Source organism: Fistularia commersonii, chromosome 34 (genome assembly GCF_037954325.1).
Source record: "Fistularia commersonii isolate RoL2024-O1a breed Wild chromosome 34, RoL_Fcom_v1.0, whole genome shotgun sequence".
NCBI classification, from domain to species: domain Eukaryota; kingdom Metazoa; phylum Chordata; class Actinopteri; order Syngnathiformes; family Fistulariidae; genus Fistularia; species Fistularia commersonii.
In genome coordinates this window covers 8,626,355-8,651,688 of record NC_141317.1, presented here as the reverse complement: position 1 = coordinate 8,651,688, position 25,334 = coordinate 8,626,355, and the positions used below count along the sequence as shown (strand labels likewise).

Here is a 25,334-nt window from a genome sequence, read left to right as displayed (position 1 = left end):
TCATAATCACAATTGTTTAACTGATAAATGATTCATTCATTTCCTCATTCATTCACTGATGTGAAGCCTCCCTCTCCCGGTCTCAGCTGGGATTGCTTTGAGTCAATCTGCCTAATAATATTTGATATTACTCTTTTATGTCACGTAAAAATAAAGCCCACACTTCTTTGTTTCCTTATGCATGATGACATTTTTTTTTCTACACGCTAATGAGGAACATAAAGTAATTAGTATCAGTCTCAGGGAAAGACTGGTCCAAATGGGACGGACACTTTTGGTAGTTTTTCAGACTTTATCCAGCAGCTCTTTTATTCTGAAATAATGACACAATGGTTTATTAAATGGCAATTGTTTGAGTAGTAAATTATGCATACTATTTCATTTTAACACAATCATTTATTCCCTGTTGTAGTACAATAATTACCTTATGAATCATTCATCGTATTACAGCTGATAGAAAGCAATCAATATCAAGTTTGATCCAAACCATATTCTGATTAAATCACTAAACCAATTACAGTTTAGAACAGAACACATGCTTATATGGTGAAGCATTTGTTTCTCCCAGATAACTGTTAAATCAGTATTCTGGCTCTGGTTCTCTAAGTATAAATATTAAATATAAATTCATTTTTTAAATTACTTGAAGAACTGCAGATGTTAATTATAATTCCCGCTTAATACCTTGTTCATGCATAATATTCTCAAATATTTACTGACACGATTTGAAAGATTTGTCGAGTGGAGGCGTTCGGCGCTCACGTTTCCAACAGAGGGGATCCTTTTTATTCAATTTAGAGAAAAATGACTATAGTCTTCAAGTTAATTGGAAATGAAATCACAAATGGAGACCAAGGTTCCTCTCGCCATTTACACTTAGCGAAGGTGAATCAAAGCTTTCCGTTCAAACAAATGCTTTCTCACCTTTTTATACGTTGTTTGACACTGCAATCAATTACAGCCGATTAGTTTGTTCCTTTCTCGACAAAAGCCACAGTGACGACTCATTCTCTGCGGATTTCACCGAGAAACAGCTGCGTGGATTCAGCATCATTATTCCGAATTGGCTAATTGCTTTCACGCTGGCATTCACTTCTTAACAAGAATGGAAATATACTGTACATTTCTCTAGAAAACACCTTCTCGGAGGTCTTAGCTATCTAAGAAGAGAACGATTACAGGTGGCACATGTTTTAGTGCAGAGCATAAGAGTTGCTAAATCACTACTTGCTAAGCTAAGAGTTGGTGACTAGGAAAGATCAAATTGATGTTTAATAGTATTAGTAACTCTAAGTTCGACCAATGTTCCACGTTGACAAGATGTAAACAATGTGACGACGGGCTTCGTCGCTCCTCCCCGTGTCTTTCAAACCAATTTCGGTGCAAAAAAAAAAAAAAAAGCCAAAACAAGAAGAAGTAAGGAAACCTCAGGCTAATACAGTTATGATAACAATTCATTCCACTGCAGTAATGATATGTTTGCAGGCTAACTTCTTGGAGTTCATACATGATGGCAAACACTTGACTGAAGTACCTGCAGCTGGCCGGTGACAGAGTGTCATGTGGAGTCACGGACAGCAGGGGGCGCTGTGTGATTTCATATCCATCATACCGCGCCTCCTTCCACGGTAAAATCCATCTGCCGCCAGGGGTGTGTGTGTGTGTGTGTGTGTCACGCTGCTTCTGTGGCATCAGTCACGGGGATGCGGCTCCTGAAAAAAAAAAAAAAAAAAAAAAAGCAAAGGCAGACAATCGGATGTGACCTACCTGTCACCTGGAAGTGTCTCTCCATCAGTAATACACCGCTGGGACGTGATCAACGCTCAGCTCTGCAGTCGCTGAGCCCGGCTGCAGTTTGATTTATATTCTCAATTAAAATAAAAAAGAAAAAAAAAATGATGACAGTGTTATACAGAGTGGAGGCAAGGGTAAACCGAAAAACCAATCACACCAGGTCACATCCTCCTCTCCACGGCCGAACGGCGTGTCGCGGCGTTGCGGGCGAAGCGCCTTCTGCTCTCCGAAAAGGAGAACTTCTATTTGCAACAAAAACATTTAATGACGGTCTTGTGATATATTAGCGCGGGTGACGGTTCTTGACACGGAGCCGCTGCAGATGCGCCCAAATAGGCTCGGGAACGCCGCCATCCATGCCAACCACGTGCTTCAACCTCTACCAGTTAAACGGTTTCACCCGTCAAATAAGGCGGGAATTTAGAGAACAACTTTGCTCATATAAGATAAGCGCACGCTGCGAGCTCGCAACCCAACTGTGATCATTTCTAATTGAATTGTTTGTTTAAGCACGGGTTGCCCGCTTGTGTTTTCTTTGTAACGTCATCATTTTGAAAAATCAAACAGAGCTAGAAATCAAACAGTCAAATAACAAAGGCATTGCTTGCACTGAAATAGGACCCCCCCCACCGACACACACACACACCCACACACACACATTAGTTTTGGCAAACACAATGCATGTCATCCCTGCTTGTCTGAGAGCATTCAAGCTCAGCAAATACCTCTCATACTAAATGGCACTGAAAAAATGAGAGATGACACCAGGGCAACAACTATAATCACTCAGCCATGGGATGTCTCTCTTCTCCTCTCAAAAACTCTCACGCACAAACAAACATGGCTTAACATTCTCTCCATTGGATTTCATGGTATCTCTTTACTTTGACCTGACAAATGCTGATTGACGACAGAGGGGGGCAAAGGCGACTCGTACGCGGCACGTTCGCCTCCTGCGAATGCGCCGCGGTCTCACCTCTAGTAAAAGTTACTTTTTGCAGCTCGAGCTGCAGCTGCGCCGGATTCCGATTCCCCTCGAGATAGACGCTTCGCTTTTTGGATTCGGACATTTGTTTTTTGATTTCTATTTATCATGTGTTGAATATGTTTCCTCTACATCCTCCGACGTAATTGCTTTTGTGGTTTCCAAAAAGACGAGACGTGGCAGGTGTGTCATTGTCTGAGTTTCTTGTGGAATCAGCGTGACAAAAAAAAAAAAGAAAAAAAAAGCCCACGAATCAAATGCTGAAAGGCAGAATGAACTCCGGCACCGTGTTTGCCACTGAGCCAAACATTTGCATTTAGATTCAGGATGATGATGTACAACGGATATTAGAAATCACATTTTCCGTATTAGTTCGAAGATGTATGGCTCTCCTTTGAAACGAGAGTGTAAATTAAACACTGGAGGCAAAGAGACATTTGTTTGTAATAGAGTTGGAATATAAATAGGTTAATATTGTAAAGTATAAGGACTCTAATGTATTTAACAGAAAAATATCCAATTTGCTGAAAATAACAGCTACTACGTTATTTATTTTTCTTTTTTTTTCTTTTTTTTTGCATAAAGTGTAAAATAATAATGCATTGCCATCTCTCCCCATATCATGTTGTAGCAACAGTGAAAACAAAAGTAAATACTACATATGCTGATAAAATGAACTAAACAAGGGGGGAAAATGGGATTAAATAACCGACAGGGACATAGGTTAAAGTAACTACTTAGCGAGTTTTTTGTTTTTCTCAAAGCGTACATTTTGCACAGTGGCGCGTACATTTATCTACAGCGATGCAGTGGCAAGCTACATTCTTTCATGAAGTTTACCTACGCACAATATTGACATGCTTGTACTCTACTTGAGTATTTCCATTTGATGCTTATACAATATTTAAATGAAACAATCCCAAAGAGCAAAGTGTTGCATAAAAACTGCATTATCAAAAGCCTCTCACATGTATTTTGCTTGGAAAAACAAAGTACAATGAACTTTAATGAGATAAAGGCAACTGCTTTTACTTTTAAAAACTCCAAGTGCTGCAGCCCTGCTGTTTTTCTATTCAGCTCAAGACTTTGCATTACTGAGTGTTTGTTCCCATTTTGTGACATTTTTGGCCTTTATCCCATTTTAACTGTCAGTTAAAACAATGAGATCAAAATGAATGCATCGATCTTGCTATCACTGCCGGTACAAACCAATTAAATCCTCAGATCGCATAATCTAAAACAGCAAAAAGAAAATTCAAAGACGCTCAAATGGGGGACAAAAAAAAAAAAAAAGAAAGATTGCTCATATTCACATGCAAATGTAATCTCCATAAGTCCTTACATCGTCTCATTTCTGAGGCGCGGGGACGGTCGAGCGGTTACAGAGTCAGGAGGGCGGAGGTCATATCCTGGCAAGGGGGCGGTAAAATATGGGTCTGAGAGTGAATTATGAATGCGCTCACCTTTCAGCTAACATCAGTGTAACCTGAAGCACCAAAGCGAAGAAACAGCCCGGACTCACATCTATAACTCTGCATAAACTAATCTGCTTGTTCACAATATTGGAAAAGTCATGAGGCCTGTGTGAGCAATGGGGTGTGATGAGGTCTCCCCTCGCCGCCACAGGTGCTCAGGGTCTCTATCTCCTGCCTAAAAATATAGCTTTGAGGTGTCAGCCTTTGACATAAAGTAGGTGGGACTGTAAGGACTAAACATAATTTGTGTACAGGACAATATGACGCCCCTCAGCCATGAAAAACCTGCGCTCCAAACTTTCAGAGAGGACGTTAGATGACACGGTTTTAGAGCCTTGTGGGTCTGCGACGACATTGATATTCAAAGACGGAAATCATTACAGCGCCAAATCCTGCTGAAAACAACGAGCGTCAGCCTGCATGCCGAAAAACATTTACTCCCCAATTCTGGTTTCAGTTGTTCATGTTGAAAATATGCCTATCATCCGGGCTCCCGGTGTGATATTTAACAATCTTGTAGCCGAACGGAATATGTTAGTGTGGAATAATAACCAGGCAGCGGCCGGGGCTCGGGGTTTCAGAGGCTTTCATTCATCGTCTGTTTAAGCAAAGATGAGCTCATGGCAGATGTGAGGGGAGGTGTTGCTCCGGGCTATGTCTGGAACGGGCCAAAGGATACTGTGTCATTCACAGGTGTGTAGAGAAAAGTGCAATGTGGACAACATTGTGGCTGCATGATTTCTGATGTTGTGATGGGAAACAGCCTGCGGGCAGGAACTCAATCGGATAAGTACATGATGGAAAGTGTGGGGAGTTGTGCCATTCATTTCAGGTGTGACAAAGAAGAAACCCCTAAAAAAATACTGTGTGCGTGTAGCGAGACGGATACAGGCGGGATTATGACAAGAATTCAAAATAAAATGTATCATAATATTTTCATGAGTGAATCTCCCTACGATGAAACATCTTTATCAGCTTAAATTGTGTCTGTGTGTGAATTTGTGGATCCGAGCTGCTCATCTGCCCCGAGGCTGAGACACGGGATAGTCCAGACCTTGAGCAGCTTATAAAGTTGGAGCTTTTTTAACCTATGTCATCCCCGAACAGGTTGTCATGTTTAGTTATGTAAAAAAAAAATGTTTTATGAATTTCGAAGTAAGGTTATGAAGTTCCCGAGCGTACGGACAGAACAGCTCCAAGTTAGGGGTTCTCAGCTAATCCTGCACGCGCTTGAAAAAGAAACGGGCGGAAAGGAACGCGTATCTGTCCGAGGAGTTAAAGTGAAAGCACGTTCCACGTAGAGATAAAATACGTAGCGGGCGAGTTTTGTGTGTTTTGAATTTTTCAACTCAGCTAGTGTAAAATACATCTTTGCCAGGCGTAATGATAACTTCTCGACCAGAAACCTCATCAAAGTGCTTCTCGGTAATTTTAGAGACAGAGTTATCTGGTAACTCTCAGGTATCAGGTGTAAAGAGTGCCTTCAAACGGTGTTTGATCTTGAAAGTGCATAGTGGTGGTAAACTGGGTAATAAAATCTGTGCTGGAGCATAATTTTGTACTTTCACAGGAAGATCAACTATTTTGAATATTTTGAAACTGTAGGCTGCAGACTGAAGGAATAGGAAAAGAAAGGACCACAGACAGCGACGTCTGATCAGGGATACACGTGTAACTTCAAACTGCATCACATCAGCGGCGTCTGATGATTGAAAAGAAAAAGAAAAACACAAAACAAACAAAAACCAAAGGCGGATGCCTGTGGAAACATTTAAGACACATTGTGCAAGCTTGTCTGCAAAATGTGCTAATAACCATTCGTGCAAGGTCCTTATAGTAATTTAGCACTTGCTAATTCAGCAACATGTAATTATGCTGCAATTAATACTCGTCCTCATAATCTGCCATTGGTATCAAGTAATTGCATTCGTTACATAAATGCATCACAAACTGGCATGATAACAAATCAAATGTAATAATGTGGGCCAGGCTTTTGTCCAAGGCAGCGAGGAGCTTGGGGCCGACTTCGGGAACCAGAAGCACAATAAAAATAAACGGTGTTTATCAAGTATACAACAGTCAGACGTTGCGGACGGCGTTTTTGATATTCCATAAAAGGACGTGTCGACGGTACCGGCGAGTGACTCTACAATTACCGTTTCTTCAACCGCTATCGACGTTCACCTCGCACCTACTTGCACACTGTGAACTAGCTGTTCAAAGATGGCAGCGACATGCAAAGGAATTAACACATTTTATGCATATAGATAGAAGAAAACCATTGTACTTGACATTGTATACACTCCTGAGCCCCCGGGGGATAAAAAGAAACAGATCCTCGGGCTTTTGTTTGTCTGCACAAGGTTTTCCACATTCCAGGGAATGTGGAGAAGGATGCACACACGACAAGGGAGACCTTGTATTTGAGGGTCCATCTCCTGCCCACCCCGTAGATTAGCCTCTTATCTGTTAAATGAGACTGTGCCGACGGATTTGGATAACAGGGCTTTGGCATCAGCGCCGCACTCCCCGCACTGAGAGCTCTGCTGCCGCATCACAGAGAGTCCCTATGCGAAAGCTTAGCAGCACAGACAGCCTTGGACCGAACAGTGGGTGGATATGAGGAGTCACATAATAGACAGCCTCAGATATTGCCATTCTTTCTACTTGAATGCTGCTGATGTTCTCCCTCCTGGACAACTCTTGTCATAGATTTGGCTGTAATATGGAATAAGGAGTGATACGCCCCCCCCCCCCCAAGGTCGCGATTCAATTCACACTCCCACATATCACCTGGATTAATGTTTGACTACGGTTTCCTTACTTAGCCTTTCATTTTAGCCGGCACCGTTGCCACGTGACTAGCCAAGCAGGGCAACCTCAATCTCTGACTCAAGATTTGATCTGGCTTGTTTGTCCTTTACCCCGGGTCAGAATTGATAGGCAGCATTGGGTGCACACCTGGGACCTGGTATTTACTCCTCTTTGTGCTTTCTCCCCATTTCCATCTTCCCCACACGCAGGCCCTAAGCCATAAATAAACTCCGAACACGAGACGCCTGCCGTACGGGCGGCGGTCAGTTTCAGCTCAACCGGTCAACACTGCGACATTCTTTTCGGTTAATAAATCCCTTTGCTCACCGAATGCAGGAAATGATGCAAGTTAATGATTGTTTACGTCAAGGGAGCGGAACAGACATTTCCACGTAGGTATAAGGCACCGTGTGAAATACAAGTTGACATTTAACATTGCATTTCATTACATTTTTGAATAAATGACTAATGTGAACCAATGTAAAAGCTTTCTTACAAAAAAAAAACAAAAACAAAATGTGACCACCCCGTCCAGGATATACCCGCCTCTCACCTGCTAACAGTTCGGATTGGCTCCACCCTGAACTCCGTCCGCTGCAACCCTGCAGGATAAGCAGCACAGATGATGAGTGAACGTTAGACTTATGACTCCATATACAATAGTTCACAATCACATTTGGAAAGAAATGGAGAATAGTCCCTGCAAAGCCTGTTCCAAGGACTGCGGGGGATCTCTGATAGTTGCTTAAGCGTCTCATCTCACATTTGGCAGGCTATTGAGGGACAATCATGTCATCATGTTTCGATTGGATTTCTGCTCTTCGCTGGGGTCAGCCAGCCCGTGGCCATTGTCCTTCCGGATTTCTGAATTTGCTAACACCCCCTTGATGTGTTTCACAGTCGTTTTACTCGGTTGTTGCTGATAACACAATGATTATCCCAGTCGCAGAAGCCATTAGGGGCTTTTCCTCAAACTTCTATTTAGTGTGAGGACTCCTCAAGCGCTCTGTGTTTACCTGGTAATGGAGTAGTTTGAACTGCCGCCAGTCGAACATACACGCATGCTAATGACCAATCCCATATAATTGCCTTTGAGGCCTCTCATCGTGGATTAATTATGCTGTATAATTTGCAAATTATTAGATAACTTGCCTCACCAAGACTTGGATGAGATTAATTTCGACTGAAATTCATGTACACGGGGCAAGATTTCTATTGGTAACTCAACAACACGTTCATTTTTGTAGTTTTTAAAAGCAGGCGGGGGGGGGGAGTTGTGGCTCTGAGAAGACCTATTTTCGAGTAAGCGTGCACAAGTGATGAAACTACCTCTTGGAAAACCTTGTTTGTGCTGAACTGTGAAAACAGATAACCAGGGGCAGGCACAAACAGGCACACCACTCTGGTTTAGGCACTGTGCTGAAAGGAAATCCTCCTTCTTCCTGTTCTATTATCTGCTCAACTGAACAAAAGATGGAGTACCAACACAAACAGAGACAGCAGACCAAAACAAAACTTCTGATAATTAAATGATGTGTTCCTGAGACATTCCTGGAAGCATCTCACTGCTGATCTGGATAGCGTAGTCCCAGAAAATGATTGCAGCCCTTCACTTCTCCATGGGAGGACCATAAAGCAATTACGCTTCATACCTTCCCCCTAATAACTGCCAGGATAAAAGAGAGAAAACCGCTACAAGGGGGTGATCTGTGAGCACAATATCTATATAAAATCCTTCCCATTTGTTATTGAGTAAAGCTGAGAAGTGTTGTCTGAAGTAATCTCCCATTGTGGAGGAGAGGAGATTGGCTCCATTGAGGGTCTCACATCTCAGCTGCCCCCACCTCCCAGCAGTCCAACAGTCCACTCAGAATAACCCGTCTAATAAGTCACTTGGAAGAAAATGTGGAGAGTCAGCTGATTCCTAATCTGCTCTCTTTCTCACTCTGTGCTCATACATCAAGAGTCGGGTTGTGCAATCACATGAAAAGCCCCTCTGAGTTGGGGTAATCATGGTCTGGCAGGCCTGCAGGTGTTTGTGTGTGTGTGTGTGTGTGTGTGTGTTTAGACCAAATGAGAACGGTGAGATACAACTTCGAAAAAGGGACGTTAAAAAAAAAAAAACAACACAATTTATACTTAAGTATAAGTAAGGGTTTGAGACAGCAGCAGCTATAGGGGAATATAGACGTTGGTATAAATTACAGGACGCGTCATAGTTGAAGTATCCATCGAAACTATAACTCCATTGCAGTGGGATTGTCGTTGCTTTGAGTGCGCTATGACACTTTAAGGGATTCACGGTGCACCTCTAAGATAAAAATAAGGAATTCTGGGGGAATTGCATCGAAAGTATAAGTTGACTTTAGATAATAACTTAATGTGTATTCTCCCATTGGCACACTTATGGTGATCCAACATGCGTTCCTCTGCTTCATATAATGTCACATTGCAGGGGTGAACAAAGAGTCAGGGAGATTCAGATGATTGACAGGTCTGTGAACTGCTACAGACAGGCCTTGTTTCTTTATCTTAAAATCCTAATCATGCTTGCCAAGGGTTTTATTAGTATTTGAAGGCCCGTCCTTTTTTGCCATGAACATCAAGTCATTTTCACAGTTCATTATAATGTGTGATGATGGCATTACATAAATGGCTCTGCACATTTTGCACACAAATATTGCCTGTGGAATAAAACACATCTTATCATTTGTTGCCAAAGCAAATGATAGGAATGGCCGTATCCACTGTACTTTATGTTGCACAATGATGACATCTGTGACCGCAATTTCATTTTGAGATTTTAATGCACTGCCTGTTCCTTTTCAAAACTGTCTGTCAGTCTTAAGACGTTGCTTCGTCTTTAAACTTTTCCTTCCTCTTTCAAGTATTGCTCCCAATAGAGCCTGTGTCCTATTTAAACCCATAATAATGCAGGATAATATAACCAGTGCTCAAAGAGCTCTCAACAAAGAAACGCCTCCCTCTCTGACTGTATTTGTTCTACCTTAAAAGGGAAAAGTAAGGAGTAGTCAAGGTGAAGGCAAGTAATCTCAAGGAATCATTTGCAGTGCCAGATGCCAGGAGGCAGGAAGTGATGTGACGGGTTGCCCTACAAATCTGGCAAGTTCAGTCAAGATCAATAGTGAATCTATGTATGTACATTATATTATCGAGGTTTTTTAAGTGACAGCGCTCTATATTGTCTGTAAGGAAGGTTTTAACTTTGCTTTCCTGTGCACAGTGGCTAATGTCAATATAACTTGCCCGACGAAATGGTACTTCATTACTGCATATCTGAACCACTGAACCCCTTAAAAAAAACCACATGTTTATATCTTGTGATTAATGTGTCTGTTCCCTTTACTCAGCAGTCGAGTTTCTCTGAAGCGGAATGCACTGATGCAAATGCACATTGCTCCATACGGTGTACAGCACGCTTGTGTGATTAGTTTGTGTGGTAACCTGCCCAACACAATTTGTCATTGAATTTCCCGGGACCAGCTGATGACTGCCAATTGTAGATTGCCATCCGCTCAATATATTGATATCAAAATCCATTTTATTTCTGCATTGGCAAACAATTTAGCAAGGTGTTTTTCTTTGGGATGGAACATTTCAAGAAGATAAGCCAACCTGAATATTGGTCAACACAAAATGTGTTGGCTGATAATCATTCCAAATCATTTCTTTGTACAAACAACCTTTGGACCGCGAAAGCTCCTTCACCGTCGGGAAACGGAAGAAAGATCTCCGAGGTCCTTTCAGGATATAGAGTATTTAACAATCCCTTCCTGGACAGGGATATCGACCTTTAAAACACTCCTTAGAATATATAGTTGCGATTAACTCGTGCTGCTAAACTTAACATGCAAAATAACACCTGTTACATTATTTGGACCCTGTTTACTGAAATATAATTTGCAAAGATGTTCTTGAGGATCACCTGCTCGCAGTAAATTGTCAGATGCGGTAAGAAATGCCAGGACCTCTTGGAAAAAACACAACTGGATAGACTTAATCTGAATATAATTGATGTGACACTTACTGTACTTCAACACAACAGTACAGAAATCTATCTATCCCTCTCTGTCTATATGAGGCACAAGATAAAGATCCTGACCATAATGGGTGGATGAGAGGCATAATGCAGTCAGGAAATGAAATGGGGAAAAAAAAAATCTCTTTCCATTTTTTCTACAGCCCTACCCTCGAAATATGACTCAAGGACATACATAAACAACCAAAAAATGCATTTGTAACTTCAAATGTGAATACACACACATAGTAGCAGCAGTTTGGAGTGGTGCGCTTGTGTCCTGAATTTAGATGTTCCAAATATGCATTTTTTCTTTTGCTTCAAGCTTCTAATAATTGACAAAGCATATTCAGCACAAAGCCAATGTCATTGAAGGTTCATAAAGACCACATCCTGCAAACTGGACAACGATTATTAATTTTAGAGCAACGTTTTAGACCTTGCACCTCATTATAGCTGTCATATAACACAGATGGAGCATCTCTTATAAACCCAGGCATCATCGTTATCATCATCAAATGCGCTTCAGCTTTTTAACTGCGAAGGTGATTCGACGTGGACATCATTACATGTGTCCCAGCCTGCAGATGCAAGAGTTTTATCCAGATTATTTGTGTTTTTACCTGAAAAAGTATCCCAATACAGGAGAGGCGGAGTCCTGCTGGCACATACGATTGGTCTCAACCTGTAGACCTGTCAGCGCCGAGGACGAAAGCAGCTAGGGAGGGGTAGTCACAGACAAAATTATGACACCGAGCAGCAAACTGCTCGTCTTTATCCGAACAGAAACACATTAATCGTTGTGCCCGGACATCCTTTTCCCCCCCTAAACAGCACAAATCATACGTTCGTGTGTCGCTGAGGAGGGAGAGCGTATGTTTTAATGGCATTTCGCAAGTCTCCGCGGCGCTCCGGGGCTGGAAGAGGAGACACCGCGGCGCGAGTTAGCTAACGTTAGCTCGCCCAACAAGGTCAGTTTGAGTGTTGCCTTCTGTCGCTCTTTGTCGCGTTAGTGTTATTTAAAAGTCGCCGTTGTCTCGTCATTTGTGGGATTAATACGAGCAACTGCTCCTCGACGACCAGTGATATTTGTCGTCGGCACCCACTCCCGGCGCTAGCCGCAAACGACGATAGCCACCGTCGTCGCTTGATCCTTCCGCGCCGATTCGACTTTGGTTGTTCTTAAACGGAGATTCTACCTCGCGTTACGAGGTCTTTCGGGTGACACTGCCCGTATGAAAGCCTTAAAATGGGTATTATTTAACCGAGTGGGAGGTTGTGAGCTGAAACATTTCATCCAGGCAGCCAGTCAGCGGTGCTGCCGGATGGAACCGCGGCGGCAGCATCTCGCCGCTTGTTCCGCCTAGAATAAAACAGGTGCATCTCCCGCACTAGCATCGAGCGCTGGATGTGGCCAGTTAACATCCCCCCCCTCTTCTTTGCCCAGTTTAACGATTCGCTTTTGCTCTCCGGGGAATAAGAAGTCTATTTTTACACCGTCGGACGCCCTTTTGGAAATCTATGTGGAAAGTTGTTTGCGGCGTTCTCGTGTCCGAAGGCCCACCGTTAACGTTACCGAGCGTCTAAGAATTGAGGGCAGCTGGAATGGGCCCGGTTGCTAGGCTAACGCCGCAGCTAGCTCCTTAGCTAGCTCGCTAACGTACAGTTTGTAAGCTTAAAGAACGGGGACACACGTCCCGGGTCCAGGTTTCACTTGGGTGTATCGCGGCGTATTAACGGCGTTCTTACAAATAAATCACGGTGTCTGAATCTCCCTTTTATAGCACAACGGGTAAAACTGGTTCAGCCTGTTGTACTATTAACTGTATTTCCCAGCGCGTTGTTTTATTTCTTGCTCTAAAGGCTTCTCTTCACCTAAAGTGATCATGTGTAGCAGGGACTATTTTAACGATACAGCGGTTAGCTAGTGGAACGGTAAATCAATTAGCACGTCATAACAGCTGCTAAATTTCAGATTAAACTAGCTACTCGGGCAGAGATTCACCGAGCCATTGTATTCCACCCGAATTTAACTCTTCAGTCTTCACAGAAAGTACAAGTTTAGCGTAGGTTCACTTTTTGTGCTTTTGTTTTCCCTCCTCATATGTTGACGTTGTTGACAGTGTGCAGGCAAATAGAAGGGAAACATCCAATTGCAAAGCAATCCTGTCTTGTGGAGATGTTTGTTATTCAGCTCATGCACTATCAAGAGGCTGCTGGATGTGCTACGTCAGTTCAATTGGCCTTGACTGCCACTGCAACGAGCCTTAATTATTTTTATGTTACATGTATTTCAGTTTAACTACTTTTGAACTGCTTACAGCGTAGATGCCACTGTTGCAGATGCACTTGCAGACCCCCCCCCACCTAAATCATCGAACCATCTAAGCAAACTTCATAACAACTTGTTCGTTAATTGATAACGAAAGGAACTGATTCTGACATGACGCCCTGCAGTGAATAACATTCATAGAAGTCACATGCAGTGAGTGAGATCTCCGTATCTTTGCTGTTAAACACACATGAAGTGTATTCTTTATTGGAACAAGGTAGATCGAGTTGAATAAACGTGTACTCTTGACTCCTATTTAGTTTCAAAATTTTGCTTCATTGTAATCACGTGTAATTCTGGGCAGGGGTTGAAACTTACTTTAGTTTTAATGAGCTATTTTTGAGCGTATCACAGCAAGCGATGAATAGTTAAGTCAAAAAGCAGCAGTCGAAGACTTACCGTGGTGAAAAAGATAATCTGGCAAGCCCTGTGGAAAGAGAAGTTTGAATTTGTATATTTTAATATGAGAGAGACAACAATAAAATGACATTGATATGTAATTACTGTGATTGTGTTTGCCACACATTAATTCCATCACCCATATTGGTGTGGCTCTCATTTCATGGTAATATACCCATGACAGGAAATTAAACAACATGAGGAAATGCCTTATTGTGTCATCTTGCCTGTGAAAACGGATTTTGTCTCATTTGTGTCAGATTTATTGGTGGAGGGTTAAGGGCAAAAAATACTATGCTAATGTCATAGAATATAGTACACTAATATATGTGTCTCGACACATTATCCATGACTGGACCAAATCACCAGCAGCAGATGATAAACTGCCATGTAAATTCTGCACAAATGTGATGTAAAATAACTTTCCACACCAGCAGGAGACAGGAGGTAGCGTTCATAATCCTAAAAGGGAAACAACTGGAATTGCATGTTCTTGCGGGGAAACGTTCACAGACTATATTCAGCATTTAGCTAATGAAGAAAATGTCAGATAATAGTTAATAATCTAATCATTTTCAATACTAATAGCTTTTTTTTTCTTATCCTGAGTTTATTGCTGATGCTAATTCCTCAAAATCATTAATGTTAACATTGAATATGTTATTCTTGGACTTTTTCTTACATATCATTTTTGAGTTGGTTGCCTGATTATGGGATTGTTTTCACACTGTTTTAATGACTTCTAAAAGATGAATATTGCATGCCAGCGTTCCATCAGTAATCTGTTGAAAAGACATGCAGATGTAAAAGGACAATTTTCTCATTCGTGTTTTAATTTTAATATATTTGTCAAACCAGTGACTTCTAGTTCATATTCTTTCGATCTTTTCTTGTCATTATCATAAACGTCAAACTTTAAATAAAAAAAATTACAGGTTTTCCTTATCTTACTGGGGAAACACAGGAAAAATCCTTCTGTTAAACGCTTCAGATTACTACGTGGAGCCGGTCGTTGAAGGCTTCTGGAAAACTAAAACCAGATGCGTTTCTGCTAAGATTTGAATAGCTGTATATCCCAGTTTACCATATTATTTATTTCCAAATTATATTATCTATGTCAGTTGTAAAATGCTAATGAAACATGTAGCTAAATGCACATATGGTGTTTGAAATGTCAAAATGCTAATGAATACAGTTTTTACCCCTTGAGCATCAGCATGTTCAATTGAGTGATTGAGCTGCAATAACTGTGTTACTCTTCATAACAAATTCTGGCTATTCTTGCGACTTACCTTCAAGGTAACATACATTTTTCAGGGAAAACGTTAGATGCTCATGTGAATAGCATGTGTTGACTGCCGCAGGCATTTGCACAGTGTTATCCGGCCTGCCTTCTCTGTGGAAATTGGACAATCAAATAACCAGTTTTACAGAGACATATCACTCAGCCCTTGAGCCAAGCCAACGTATTTGTTGAATAGTATTTGGAAATTCAGTCCCAAACACATTTCGATGTTGGTTATTTGAAAATACAGCACGCCACAAATCGTTCTGCCAAAACTTGTACACGGCACGATGAGATTAATCCGACTTGGCATCACTGACACACTGGAAGATAAGGGCATGCTTGTAGCTACTGAACTTTGTGGAGGTAGTTGATTCTCAGATGTTGCTTTTTTGCCTGTGTGGTAACAGTCTGAGGTGAGGTGTAGTGCTAATTCTGCATATAATTAGAGCTTTGGGAACCCTTTTATTTTTACACCCAAACAAAAATGCATAGGTAAACAGTAGTGAACTAAATATTTTACCCACGTAAGTTTACCATACTTAGGTCTTTATGTTCTTCCATGTCCTCAAAGTCTGCGATGCATTGTCTTGAGTATGAGGCATGATGTGTAAATCCACAGAACCGATTGACTGCACATGCCCTAACATGGTTGCAGGGTCAGGGGAGACATGGCTCATGACTTTGAGTAATGTGAAATCTGCTGCCTACTTTACTAAACAAATACATATAGGTCGGCCTTTTTTTTTTTTTTTTTTTTTTTTTTTTGCTTAAAATTCATTTTCTTCTTGTTAATATAGATGCAGGAATTGTTTTCAACTTGATAAGCTACGGCGGCTGGTAAATTTGGAATAAAGTAATGAAAGTTATATTGTTATTTAAATTTATGTGTGTGGGGGAAGGGGGAGTAGAGAAGGAGTTGAAAGAGAAAATGCAAAAAGCCAAACGGTTATATTTCATGGTGCAAATTACAGGAGTTCTAAAAATGTGAATTAATTGTATGTTATACATTCTCCAACTGCTTGATAACCCAGTTTTATCTTCAAAGGGCCTTTCAGACAAAAAAGCTAGTGAGTCTTCCTTCACTGCAAGGTTGACTGCAGAGCACAGCAGTAAAGCTTTGGGGGGTTTGCTTTCAATGGTCTGCTCTCTGCATGTCACCTCCATTGTCGCTTCTGGTCACGTACAGCTGTTATTTCATTGGTTGCACCCTGAAAGGTCAGTGACAGATAAGGTTAGAGTTTAAATAATTTGAACTTTGAGCGCAGTGCTTGGCGGTGAACTCTGGCGATGCACAAAGCCAAGAACAGTGTTGCCCCTGTGTTGAGCGGCCCTACTCTTCCCATAGGAAAACATTGGCGCCTCTAGTGAAAGTGTGAAAGGCCCTTCCATCCCTTTTCATTCCATCTGCATGAATATGTATCGATTACAGTGGGGTTCGGACCACATGTTTTTGTCCAAACGACACCAAATCTCACACTTTGTACTCTTTCCTCAGAACTTTATTCTCAGTGAAAACTGCTATCAGATATCTTCTGTAATGTAGTTTAATGCAGCTAATCATATCAGAATACTTTACTCTTATTGTATTATTTGGAAAACCATTTTTCTATTTATTTGCTCAGCCCCCTGACAATTGTAATATACAATTTCTGTCGTGCCAGTGAAGGAACGACTGTTTTTGGTGGTTGTAGCCAGATAGTGTGGTTGGAGGGCCGGCCATAGGCTGATTACATGGTCAAAAATGCACGACTTGCCATCCAGAGGAAAATAAGCACCCGGCGTACACACTCATACAGTACATGAATACAACAGGTTGGAATTTAAGCCTGTTTGGACAAAACTGCCACACATTGGGTCTTTCTGGCCAATTTGTGAAAGCCTTATTTGCAGCTCTCGTGGTTTCATATGGACAATGTTACTTTGAGATTGTGGTTAAAACCCTAAAGCAGGGGCCTGGTGGCCAGAGGTGTGCATGTAATCCGGAGAATTTCCCTTAGGAATAATACAGAAGCTAAACTGTTGCACAAACCAACGACTAATACATAACAATCAAACCACATTGGCCCTAAAAGGCCCAAATACCAACGCGGAAACAAAACAAGTGGATGAATGAACAAATGCAATATTTTTAGCTCCTCCATTTCTGGTAGAAGCCTGACTGGAAGGCTGGTATTAAAGACCAAGCAGGCAGAGCCGCTCATTCATTCAGTAAAGTTTGTCTCTCAGCCTAAAATCACAAGTCTCTCATAGCGTGTTTCATATGATAGAAAATACAATTAAGTAAATGATTTTCCTCGTTGACGTTCTACTAAAATGTGATTTAGAATATCCCTGCTTAGTCGTTCCCTTCTCTCAGTTTACAATGAGAAAGTATTTAATTTGTCATCACAGTCTTCTGCCGGTCAATCATTAGGATTCCAGGAAACTGGCTGACCCTCCAGTGCCTGGTACAATACTACAGGAATGGGGTTGGAAGGGTCAGCACAATGGAGACTCTTAATTCCAACCCTCAAGGCACCCAATTAAAACTTACAACCAAGACAAACAACCCTTGACACTAATGCATCTCGAGAGAATCGCTATTAGTGGAAATGGCATGACAGAAGTTCAGACGAATGGGAGATTTAGTTATTTTTTGAGGATGTTTTATTCTTTTGACTGACACGTACGATCTAGGGCCGAAATAGCCTGCAATTTGATTGACATTCATTTCAGTGGCTGCAGATAATGTTCATCATAATTATGGATTGCATCCATTTTTTTATAGCTTTATAGCTTTTTTTTTTATTTCTTACCTCAGTTAGAAGTTGTATAAGAAAAATATTGACAAATTTGTCGTACCGAATAACATTTGTAGTCCTGAATAACTCTCTTATTGTAGTACCAAACACTGATGACAGAAACAGTTCGGCAGTATGGATAGACTACCAGGTACTAAAATACTGAGGAAATGTTGAATGTGTTACAACTGTAAAGAGTTTTGTGAATTTTGAAACACACTGGACATTGGTGTTTTATAAGACACCTTGGTCTGTTAAAATACCTGATGTGACTTGAATATAAATTGACGAGACACAAAGTGTTACAAGCATAAGTGCCCTTTAAAACTGCTTTTTTGTCTATTTTTCCCTACTCTTACTCTGTCTAGTATTGAATGAAACACCTTCCGCACAGACTAGCAAAAGAGACATAAAGCTGAACATGAAAAAGACACTCAATGTAGGATCAAGTATTAAGAGAATCAGTGTAAACTTTCCCATCTCATCATATTGCATCATGCTTAGGCTTACTTGTTTTGGACCAAACTGGCTCATATAAAATACATCTATTGCAGCGGCGGATGGGTTGTATCGTTTGCAATCGAAAGGCTGTGTTAATAGCATTGGCTGCGATAAATTTTGCATCAATGCCTCTCCTGTCTCTTTGTCACAACTGTTTGTTGTGTGTGTGTGTATGTGTGTGTCTGTGCTTTCGTTTTCTTCCGTAGCTGCCTGGCATGGTTGTCTGACCGGCTGCTAATGATCTCTACATGGATCAGAGAGGACAGCAAAGAAGAAACCCAATCTGTGAGCATAGCCACTAGTGCGCGAGTCTGACCCAAAGCATATCATTTGACTGACTTCAGTGCATGTGGCCTCTTCAGTCATTCATAGACATCTGTTAGGCAGCCCAAAGGCCTACTGCTATGCACTATAAACCGAGAGACATGAGCCGTGGGGATGCTGAGAAGAACAGGCTTCATTCAAGCAGGACTATCTCCCTGGTAGTGGGGCTACTGATGGCCATGGCCCAGGGTGTAATGCTGGAAAATCAAGAGACGCTGGTGGACAGGATGCCTTTGGAACTTGAGGCTTCCATGCAGTCTTCTGTGCTTTTTGAGCTCCAGGGTGCAGCATCTTCAGTCGGTGAAGGGCTGCCTATAGCTATCCCAGATTCTTCTTCAAAGAGTGGGGGATTGCACACTGGCATTCCTGACTCCTCAGCTATTGTTGGCCAGGTGTTCCAGTTGAAGGTTCCACCAGGGCCGACCAATTCCAGCTGCAATGTCCACGTAAGTACCCGGAACATAGATTCCTTTACAAATTTGTTCAGGAAATATTTCCTCTGTGCAATATTAGCTTAAAATAAATGTTAATGTGCATCATTTATTTTCAGTTAAATCTATTTTATCATGATGTTCTATTTACGTGTGAGTAGCATTTGTTATTAAATTTTTTTTTACGTGCATTTTTTTGTTTGATCATACAACATCATTAATGTTATTTGTATAAACATGAGAAAATTTGAGATTGTCTGATATTAACAGTTGTTGACATTTATCTCCTGTCATTTGGTTGTTGTTTTTTTTTTCATTAGCGGATCATGTGAAAATGTGTCGCTATATAGTAGTAAGCCGTTATTTATTGATCCAAATTCAGCCTCACTATGTTCTGTAAACTTGAAGCGCGGGAATATAAGTGTACCACGAATGAATGAATAACACTTTCCTAACTCTTATAAAACTTTAATCAAGCATTGATTGATTGAAAAAAAAACCCTAACTAATTCCTGATTTATAAAGCATATTAATGCATAATGCAATCAACAACGATTGATTAATGTTGTAAAAGATGTGTTTCGATCAACAAATTAGTTTGTTTCGGATGTAATTACCGTAGCTCATAATGTCGTGGGTTTCACAATTTCTGCTCAAATGAATATACTAGCCAGTTATTTCAGAGTTACTATTGTTCATTGGATCATGTTGGAAGATTAAGATAATTAACCAGAGTATTTAGAAATTGATCAAAACACTAAATTAATAGAGCAGAAGTAAATTGTTTTATCCATGTAATGCTTATGAGATCTTCAAGTAGGCTGCGATGCTTTGTAAACTCCAGTTCTAAAATTCCTAATTAATTTAATTATTACAACATATGTACGAGTGCTTTGGAGACTAAATCTAAATTGAAGATGTTTATGCCTAATTAAGCATTTATATGTATGATTTAAAGGATAGCAATACAGCAACGCTTATTAACCTCAAACATCACTCTGTGAAAAAAAAACAAACATAAAATGAATTAAGGGCTGTGTTTACAAATGACTTTAAGATAAATCAACAAAAATATTTCATAACCTTGAAATTTGGCATTTACTAATGATTTACTAATCTATGTAACATGATGTTTTTACACAGTGTCACAGATGTGCACTGTCTTCTCTAAAAGGCTCAGGCAGTGCTTTCCATACAGACTTTGGTGGCCTCTTGGGCCAGGTAATGTTCAATCGCTGGAGAAATTATGAAAATACACTCTTTATCCAGTGATGTGAGCTGTGGTGTAATTTGTTCCTAGTTAGATTTCTGACTAAGGTGGTGTAATTTTTAGCTTAGTTGATGATGCAGAATGACTTGTCATTCTGAAATAATTCCCAATGACTCAAATAGTTAATGCAGCGTGACTAGGGCGCGGTGTATTTCCGTCTTACTTTGCAGTTTGCGGTGGACCACATCAGATGTAAATTTGGTGACAGAAATAGTGAAAGTCTTTTCTGTTGTTGTCGAACTTTTTCATTGCCGTCTCTCCTCGTTGCTTTGTGTGTTTTTCTCTGTCTGGCACATTTCAGTTCATTCCTCTCTTTCCCCTCTTAATTGCGAGCTGCTCTGTTCTAACTTTTCATGTCTCGTAAAATCATTAATGATGCCTTTTTTTCTGTCATGTAGCTCACGGAGATGGGAAAGGCATCTTTACCGTCCTGGTTATATTGGAGCAAAGAAAGCTGCATTCTCAAAGGCCTTGCCCTGGAACAAGATAAAGGTGTATATCATATCTTGGTGTCTGGAGGAGACACGGTTGAGAAGCCTGGCAGCCCAATGTTTCACAGCACAGTCTTCTCCATCGAGGTATACCCGGAGGAACGTGCAGACACCGAGCCAGCCCTACTCACTCTGCAGGGAGATATCAGTGGCCTCCAGCCTTTCACATGTGGCTCCGAGGAGCCTGTTACGGTTCTTACGGTCATACTGGACGCTGACTTGACAAAGATGGCCGCTGAGCAGAGAGTCGGCTTACTTGGCGTCATGCGAAAATTCTCCCACGTACCCCTCGAGCACATGAGGGTCGTCCCCGTCGTCAATAACCGCTTATTCGACATGTCCGCTTTCATGGCGGGACCGGGGAATGCCAAGAAAGTGGTGGAGAACGGAGCTTTACTGTCATGGAAACTGGGATGTGCGCTTGACCAGAACAGTATCCCCGACATCACCAGTGTCCAATCCTCTGCCAAGGACGGAACGATGTCCGCTAGCCTGGGATATCCGGTGGTCGGTTGGCATATTGTCAACAAAAAGCCGCACGGAACGAAAAGGGTCAGACGACAGTTATATAATACTCCGACTCCGGTGCCCTCTCTGCTCCCTCCAACAACTCACCCGGAACCCCCGGTGAGGATCGTTCCCACCCCGACCTCACCCTCCATCGCCACAGCAACCGACAACTCCGCGCCCCCTGTCCGGGGTCCTTTACCTCTTCCGGTGAAGCCCACAATGAGGGTCAAAGATCAGATAGCCCACACGCCCGTCTTCGGGCCCCCACAACCGACGAGAGTACTGGGAACGACAAGCACCGTTCCAATTCAGCCTACCATGACCAGGCCCACATTCGTGGAAGCCACCGCTTCGCCAACTCCGCCGAGCACCACCAAAAGACCCAAACCCTCGTCGACGAGGAAACCCAAGAAAGTTAAAACATCTACCCCCGCCCCCCGCGAGCCCAAGTCTACCACAGCTAAGCCGCCGAGGCGCACCACCCCTCTCTCTGTGGTTCCGGACGTCAGTCACACTCCGGAGATCCGCAACCCCATCGATCAAGTAAACGTGTGGGTCGGCACGTACTTCGAGGTGAAGATCCCCCCAGATACATTCTTCGACAAAGAGGATGGCACCACTGACAAGCTGCGTTTGACACTGAAGCACACCCCCAAAGAAGCAGTTAGCGAATCGTCTTGGATCCAGTTCAACAGCACCATCCAGCTTTTGTACGGACTTGCGGAGGAGCAGCACGAGGGCAAACACGAGTATTTCATGTTGGCCAAAAACAAGGGGGGGAGGAGCATCATGGACGCTTTTGAGGTGCGCGTCAACAGCTGGTCGGCGAATGACAAGCCGTCGGTAGTGTTCGCTGCTCGTTTCCATGGTGACGCTACGACTATAAGCAACGACGTCCACAAAAAGATCCTCTTGACGAAAAAGTTGGCCTATGCCCTTGGTGATCGCAACAGCAGCACGGTGACCCTGAGGAGCATCACCAAGGGCTCCATTGTCGTGGAATGGACCAATAATAGCCTCCCGCAGAATTCTTGTCCAAAGGACCAGATTACCGTGCTCAGCAACAGGATATCTGATCCTCAAGGCACACCTAAACTGGCCTTTATCAAAGCCATGGAGCCGGAATTCAAACCCATTAACATCTCCGTCCGTGGCACGAACAAATGTCAGAGGTACACGTTCATCCCTCCGGGGGAGGCCCCCCTGCCGGCCCTCCCTACGACCACACCGTCGCCTGGCGCCGGTCGTCGGAGCAGTGACGATGTTTACCTACACACGGTCATTCCTGCCGTCGTGGTCGCGGCCTTGCTGCTCATCGCCGGAATCATCGCGATGGTCTGCTACCGCAAGAAGCGCAAGGGGAAGATGACCATCGAGGAGCAGGCGACGTTTATCAAGAAAGGAGTCCCTATAATATTTGCCGACGAGTTGGATGATTCCAAGTCGCCCCCGTCCTCCAGCATCCCTCTTATTCTTCAGGAGGAGAAGCCTCCCCTGCCCCCGCCAGAGTACCCGAACATGGCGGGCCCGCACAGCACCCTGCTCAACCAGGATTTGCTAGAGGAGTATTCCGTTTATCAAGACGACGATCCCAACGCGCCTCCTTACCAACCCCCGCCGCCATTTACTGTGCCCATAGAGGGCAAAGGCTCTCGCCCAAAGAACATGACCTCTTACAGGTCACCGCCCCCCTACGTGCCTCCCTAACCAACATCGGCGCTTTCAGTTTGGAAAGCAGGTACAATGTAGGGAGGCTTGTCGAAACATTACTGCAGGAGTAAATTCACATATGATCAATGAAACGGCTTTGACTTTGTAGAGGAGCAGGCAACCATACACATATTTGACCATCATGGATAAGACACGAAATCGTACTATTCTACTGGCACAGGGAAAATAGATGGAGAACAGTTTGTAATTCCATTACTCTTGTTTTTTCTTGTTGTTGTCTTTCAGATCTGCTTTTGACTTCTTGCATATTATTTGTTTCTGCCAAGAAGAGTCAATTTTATCTTCAACGATGTACTATTTCTATTGTATAGAAAATAATAAAGAAGCAGGGGAGACTGAAATCCGCAGGGCCTTGAAGTCACCATGACAACAGACTTGATGCTCTCCCTCACGACGTTAATCTTTGAGTTCCATATCACACTCATCTGTTCCTCCGCTAGGTTTACTAAGAGTTTGCACCTGTTATTTCTAGAGGGGAATGAAAATACAAAAGCCAAACTGAAAGCATGAAACACTTTACTTACACAGAACCTGTTTTGTTTCCTAGACTTAAATCTTTCCTCGCGCTCTCCCTCTGCTTCGCTCCCTCTCGAAAATAACATGCAATCTTTGCACTTATGCAAATTCTTGTTAAACCTCGCACTGTGTGTCTTGCGCAGAATCGACCGCAGTAGGTGGTAGTCCAGTAATAAGAAACAATTTCTATTTGTATCTTTAACTTTCCACATGACTGACCGACAGATTCCTCTGGTACTTGATCACAGAAGACACTGATGTCACCTGTTGTAGATGTAACCTAATTCAGTTACGAAACGAGTAACGTTTGATTTCATTTAATTTCGTTTTTTTTTTTTGTTTGTTTTCTCGGTTTAAATCTTGTGTTACTGAACCAGACTATGAGATAACAGGTTTGCGTTGTCACTAGGCAAACATGGGGGTCGCTACAACAGTTATGACTCGGGTCACAGCAGGGTGAGAATTTTCCACACAGTCAATGAGGTGGATCCATCGTGGTGTTTTGGTCTTATCAGTTGGTATGGGAGGGCGGGTATGGGGGCGGGGGCGGGGATAGGGGCTCAGAGTGCCGTATTATTCCTACTCTGCCTCCGGATGTTGCGCCGCATTAAGCGCGCTGCCTGTTTTCGGTTCGGACGAGGCATGGGGACATGGGGATGTACATAATTGTGTGCCTGTGAAATTAAAAAAAAAAAATAAAAATAACGACTCCATAATGTTAGTGTTTTATCAGTAAACTTAGTCTAGAATGGGAGAGCCAGAGCGGGAAATAATTTTATTTTTTAATTGTATGCCTAGATTTATGATCACAATCATGGAGAAAAAAAAAAAAGAAAAAAAAAGAGTGCGAGCAGGCAAAAGAACATTTACCTGCCCATGAGAAAAAGGAAAAAAAATGCATTACCTGTGTATGATGGGGAACAAAGAAACCACAACAATATGTGAATTATGTACATTTCATACCTGATATCACCATAAGAAAAAATGGTTAAAAATCTAATGTTTTTACTGAGTTTTTGATACAGTCTTAAACTTGTTTTATGAAAGTATATTAATAAAATGTAATACTATTTGTAAAGCCTCAAAGACGGTGTTTAGTCCCTTTTTATTTGATGCAGATCAATTGACGTTTTATTTTCACAATAGATTTCCAGAGCACACAGACACTAAACCACTGGGGTGAATCCTCCTGTATGTTCAATTTGCTCGTGCTTGATATCGTATGTGTTGAAAAACAAGATTGTCTGATTTTACATCACATTTTTGATGACAAATGAGAATCTCACACCCCCCCCCCCCCCCCCGCACACACACATTTAGCTTCACCGATAACTACTCATTAATTTATGAAATGCTAATGGGCTTAAAGAGCTGGGAGAATGAAAGGATCTAATTTGAACTTCAAAAAGTCTTCTTTTTTTTTTTCCTTTTCTTACTATTGATCTTCTGTGAATGTGAATGTAGAAAAGCGTAGACAAACACCTGAGGCCTTTCTGTAGCCTTATGTTAACTTGTCGCCCGCTCCGGGTAGAAACGGCGAGCCACTGGACCGCTTCAGCGGTTGGTCGGTTCTCTCCTTAGCATGAGACGCACACGTTTGCCTAACAAGCTAAATATACCGCAGGCAGCCCCGGTGAAGGTGTGATATTCTGAG

General features: G+C 42.2%; 1 protein-coding gene across 2 annotated transcripts; it reads left to right on the top strand.

The window, feature by feature from the left end:
* Positions 1–11,805: 11,805 nt before the first annotated feature.
* On the top strand, positions 11,806–24,766 carry LOC147214487 (dystroglycan 1-like). Of its 2 annotated transcripts, XM_086141389.1 has the most exons (4): positions 11,806–12,078; positions 18,614–18,692; positions 18,770–19,177; positions 20,831–24,766. In XM_086141389.1, exons 3-4 carry the CDS (start codon positions 18,812–18,814, stop codon positions 23,138–23,140), a joined length of 2,676 nt encoding a protein of 891 aa, XP_085997515.1. In that variant the 5' UTR covers positions 11,806–12,078; positions 18,614–18,692; positions 18,770–18,811; the 3' UTR covers positions 23,141–24,766. The 2 variants fall into 2 exon arrangements, with proteins under 2 accessions (XP_085997515.1, XP_085997513.1); XM_086141387.1 differs by having other exon boundaries at positions 18,614–19,177.
* The last annotated feature ends 568 nt before the right edge of the window (positions 24,767–25,334 follow it).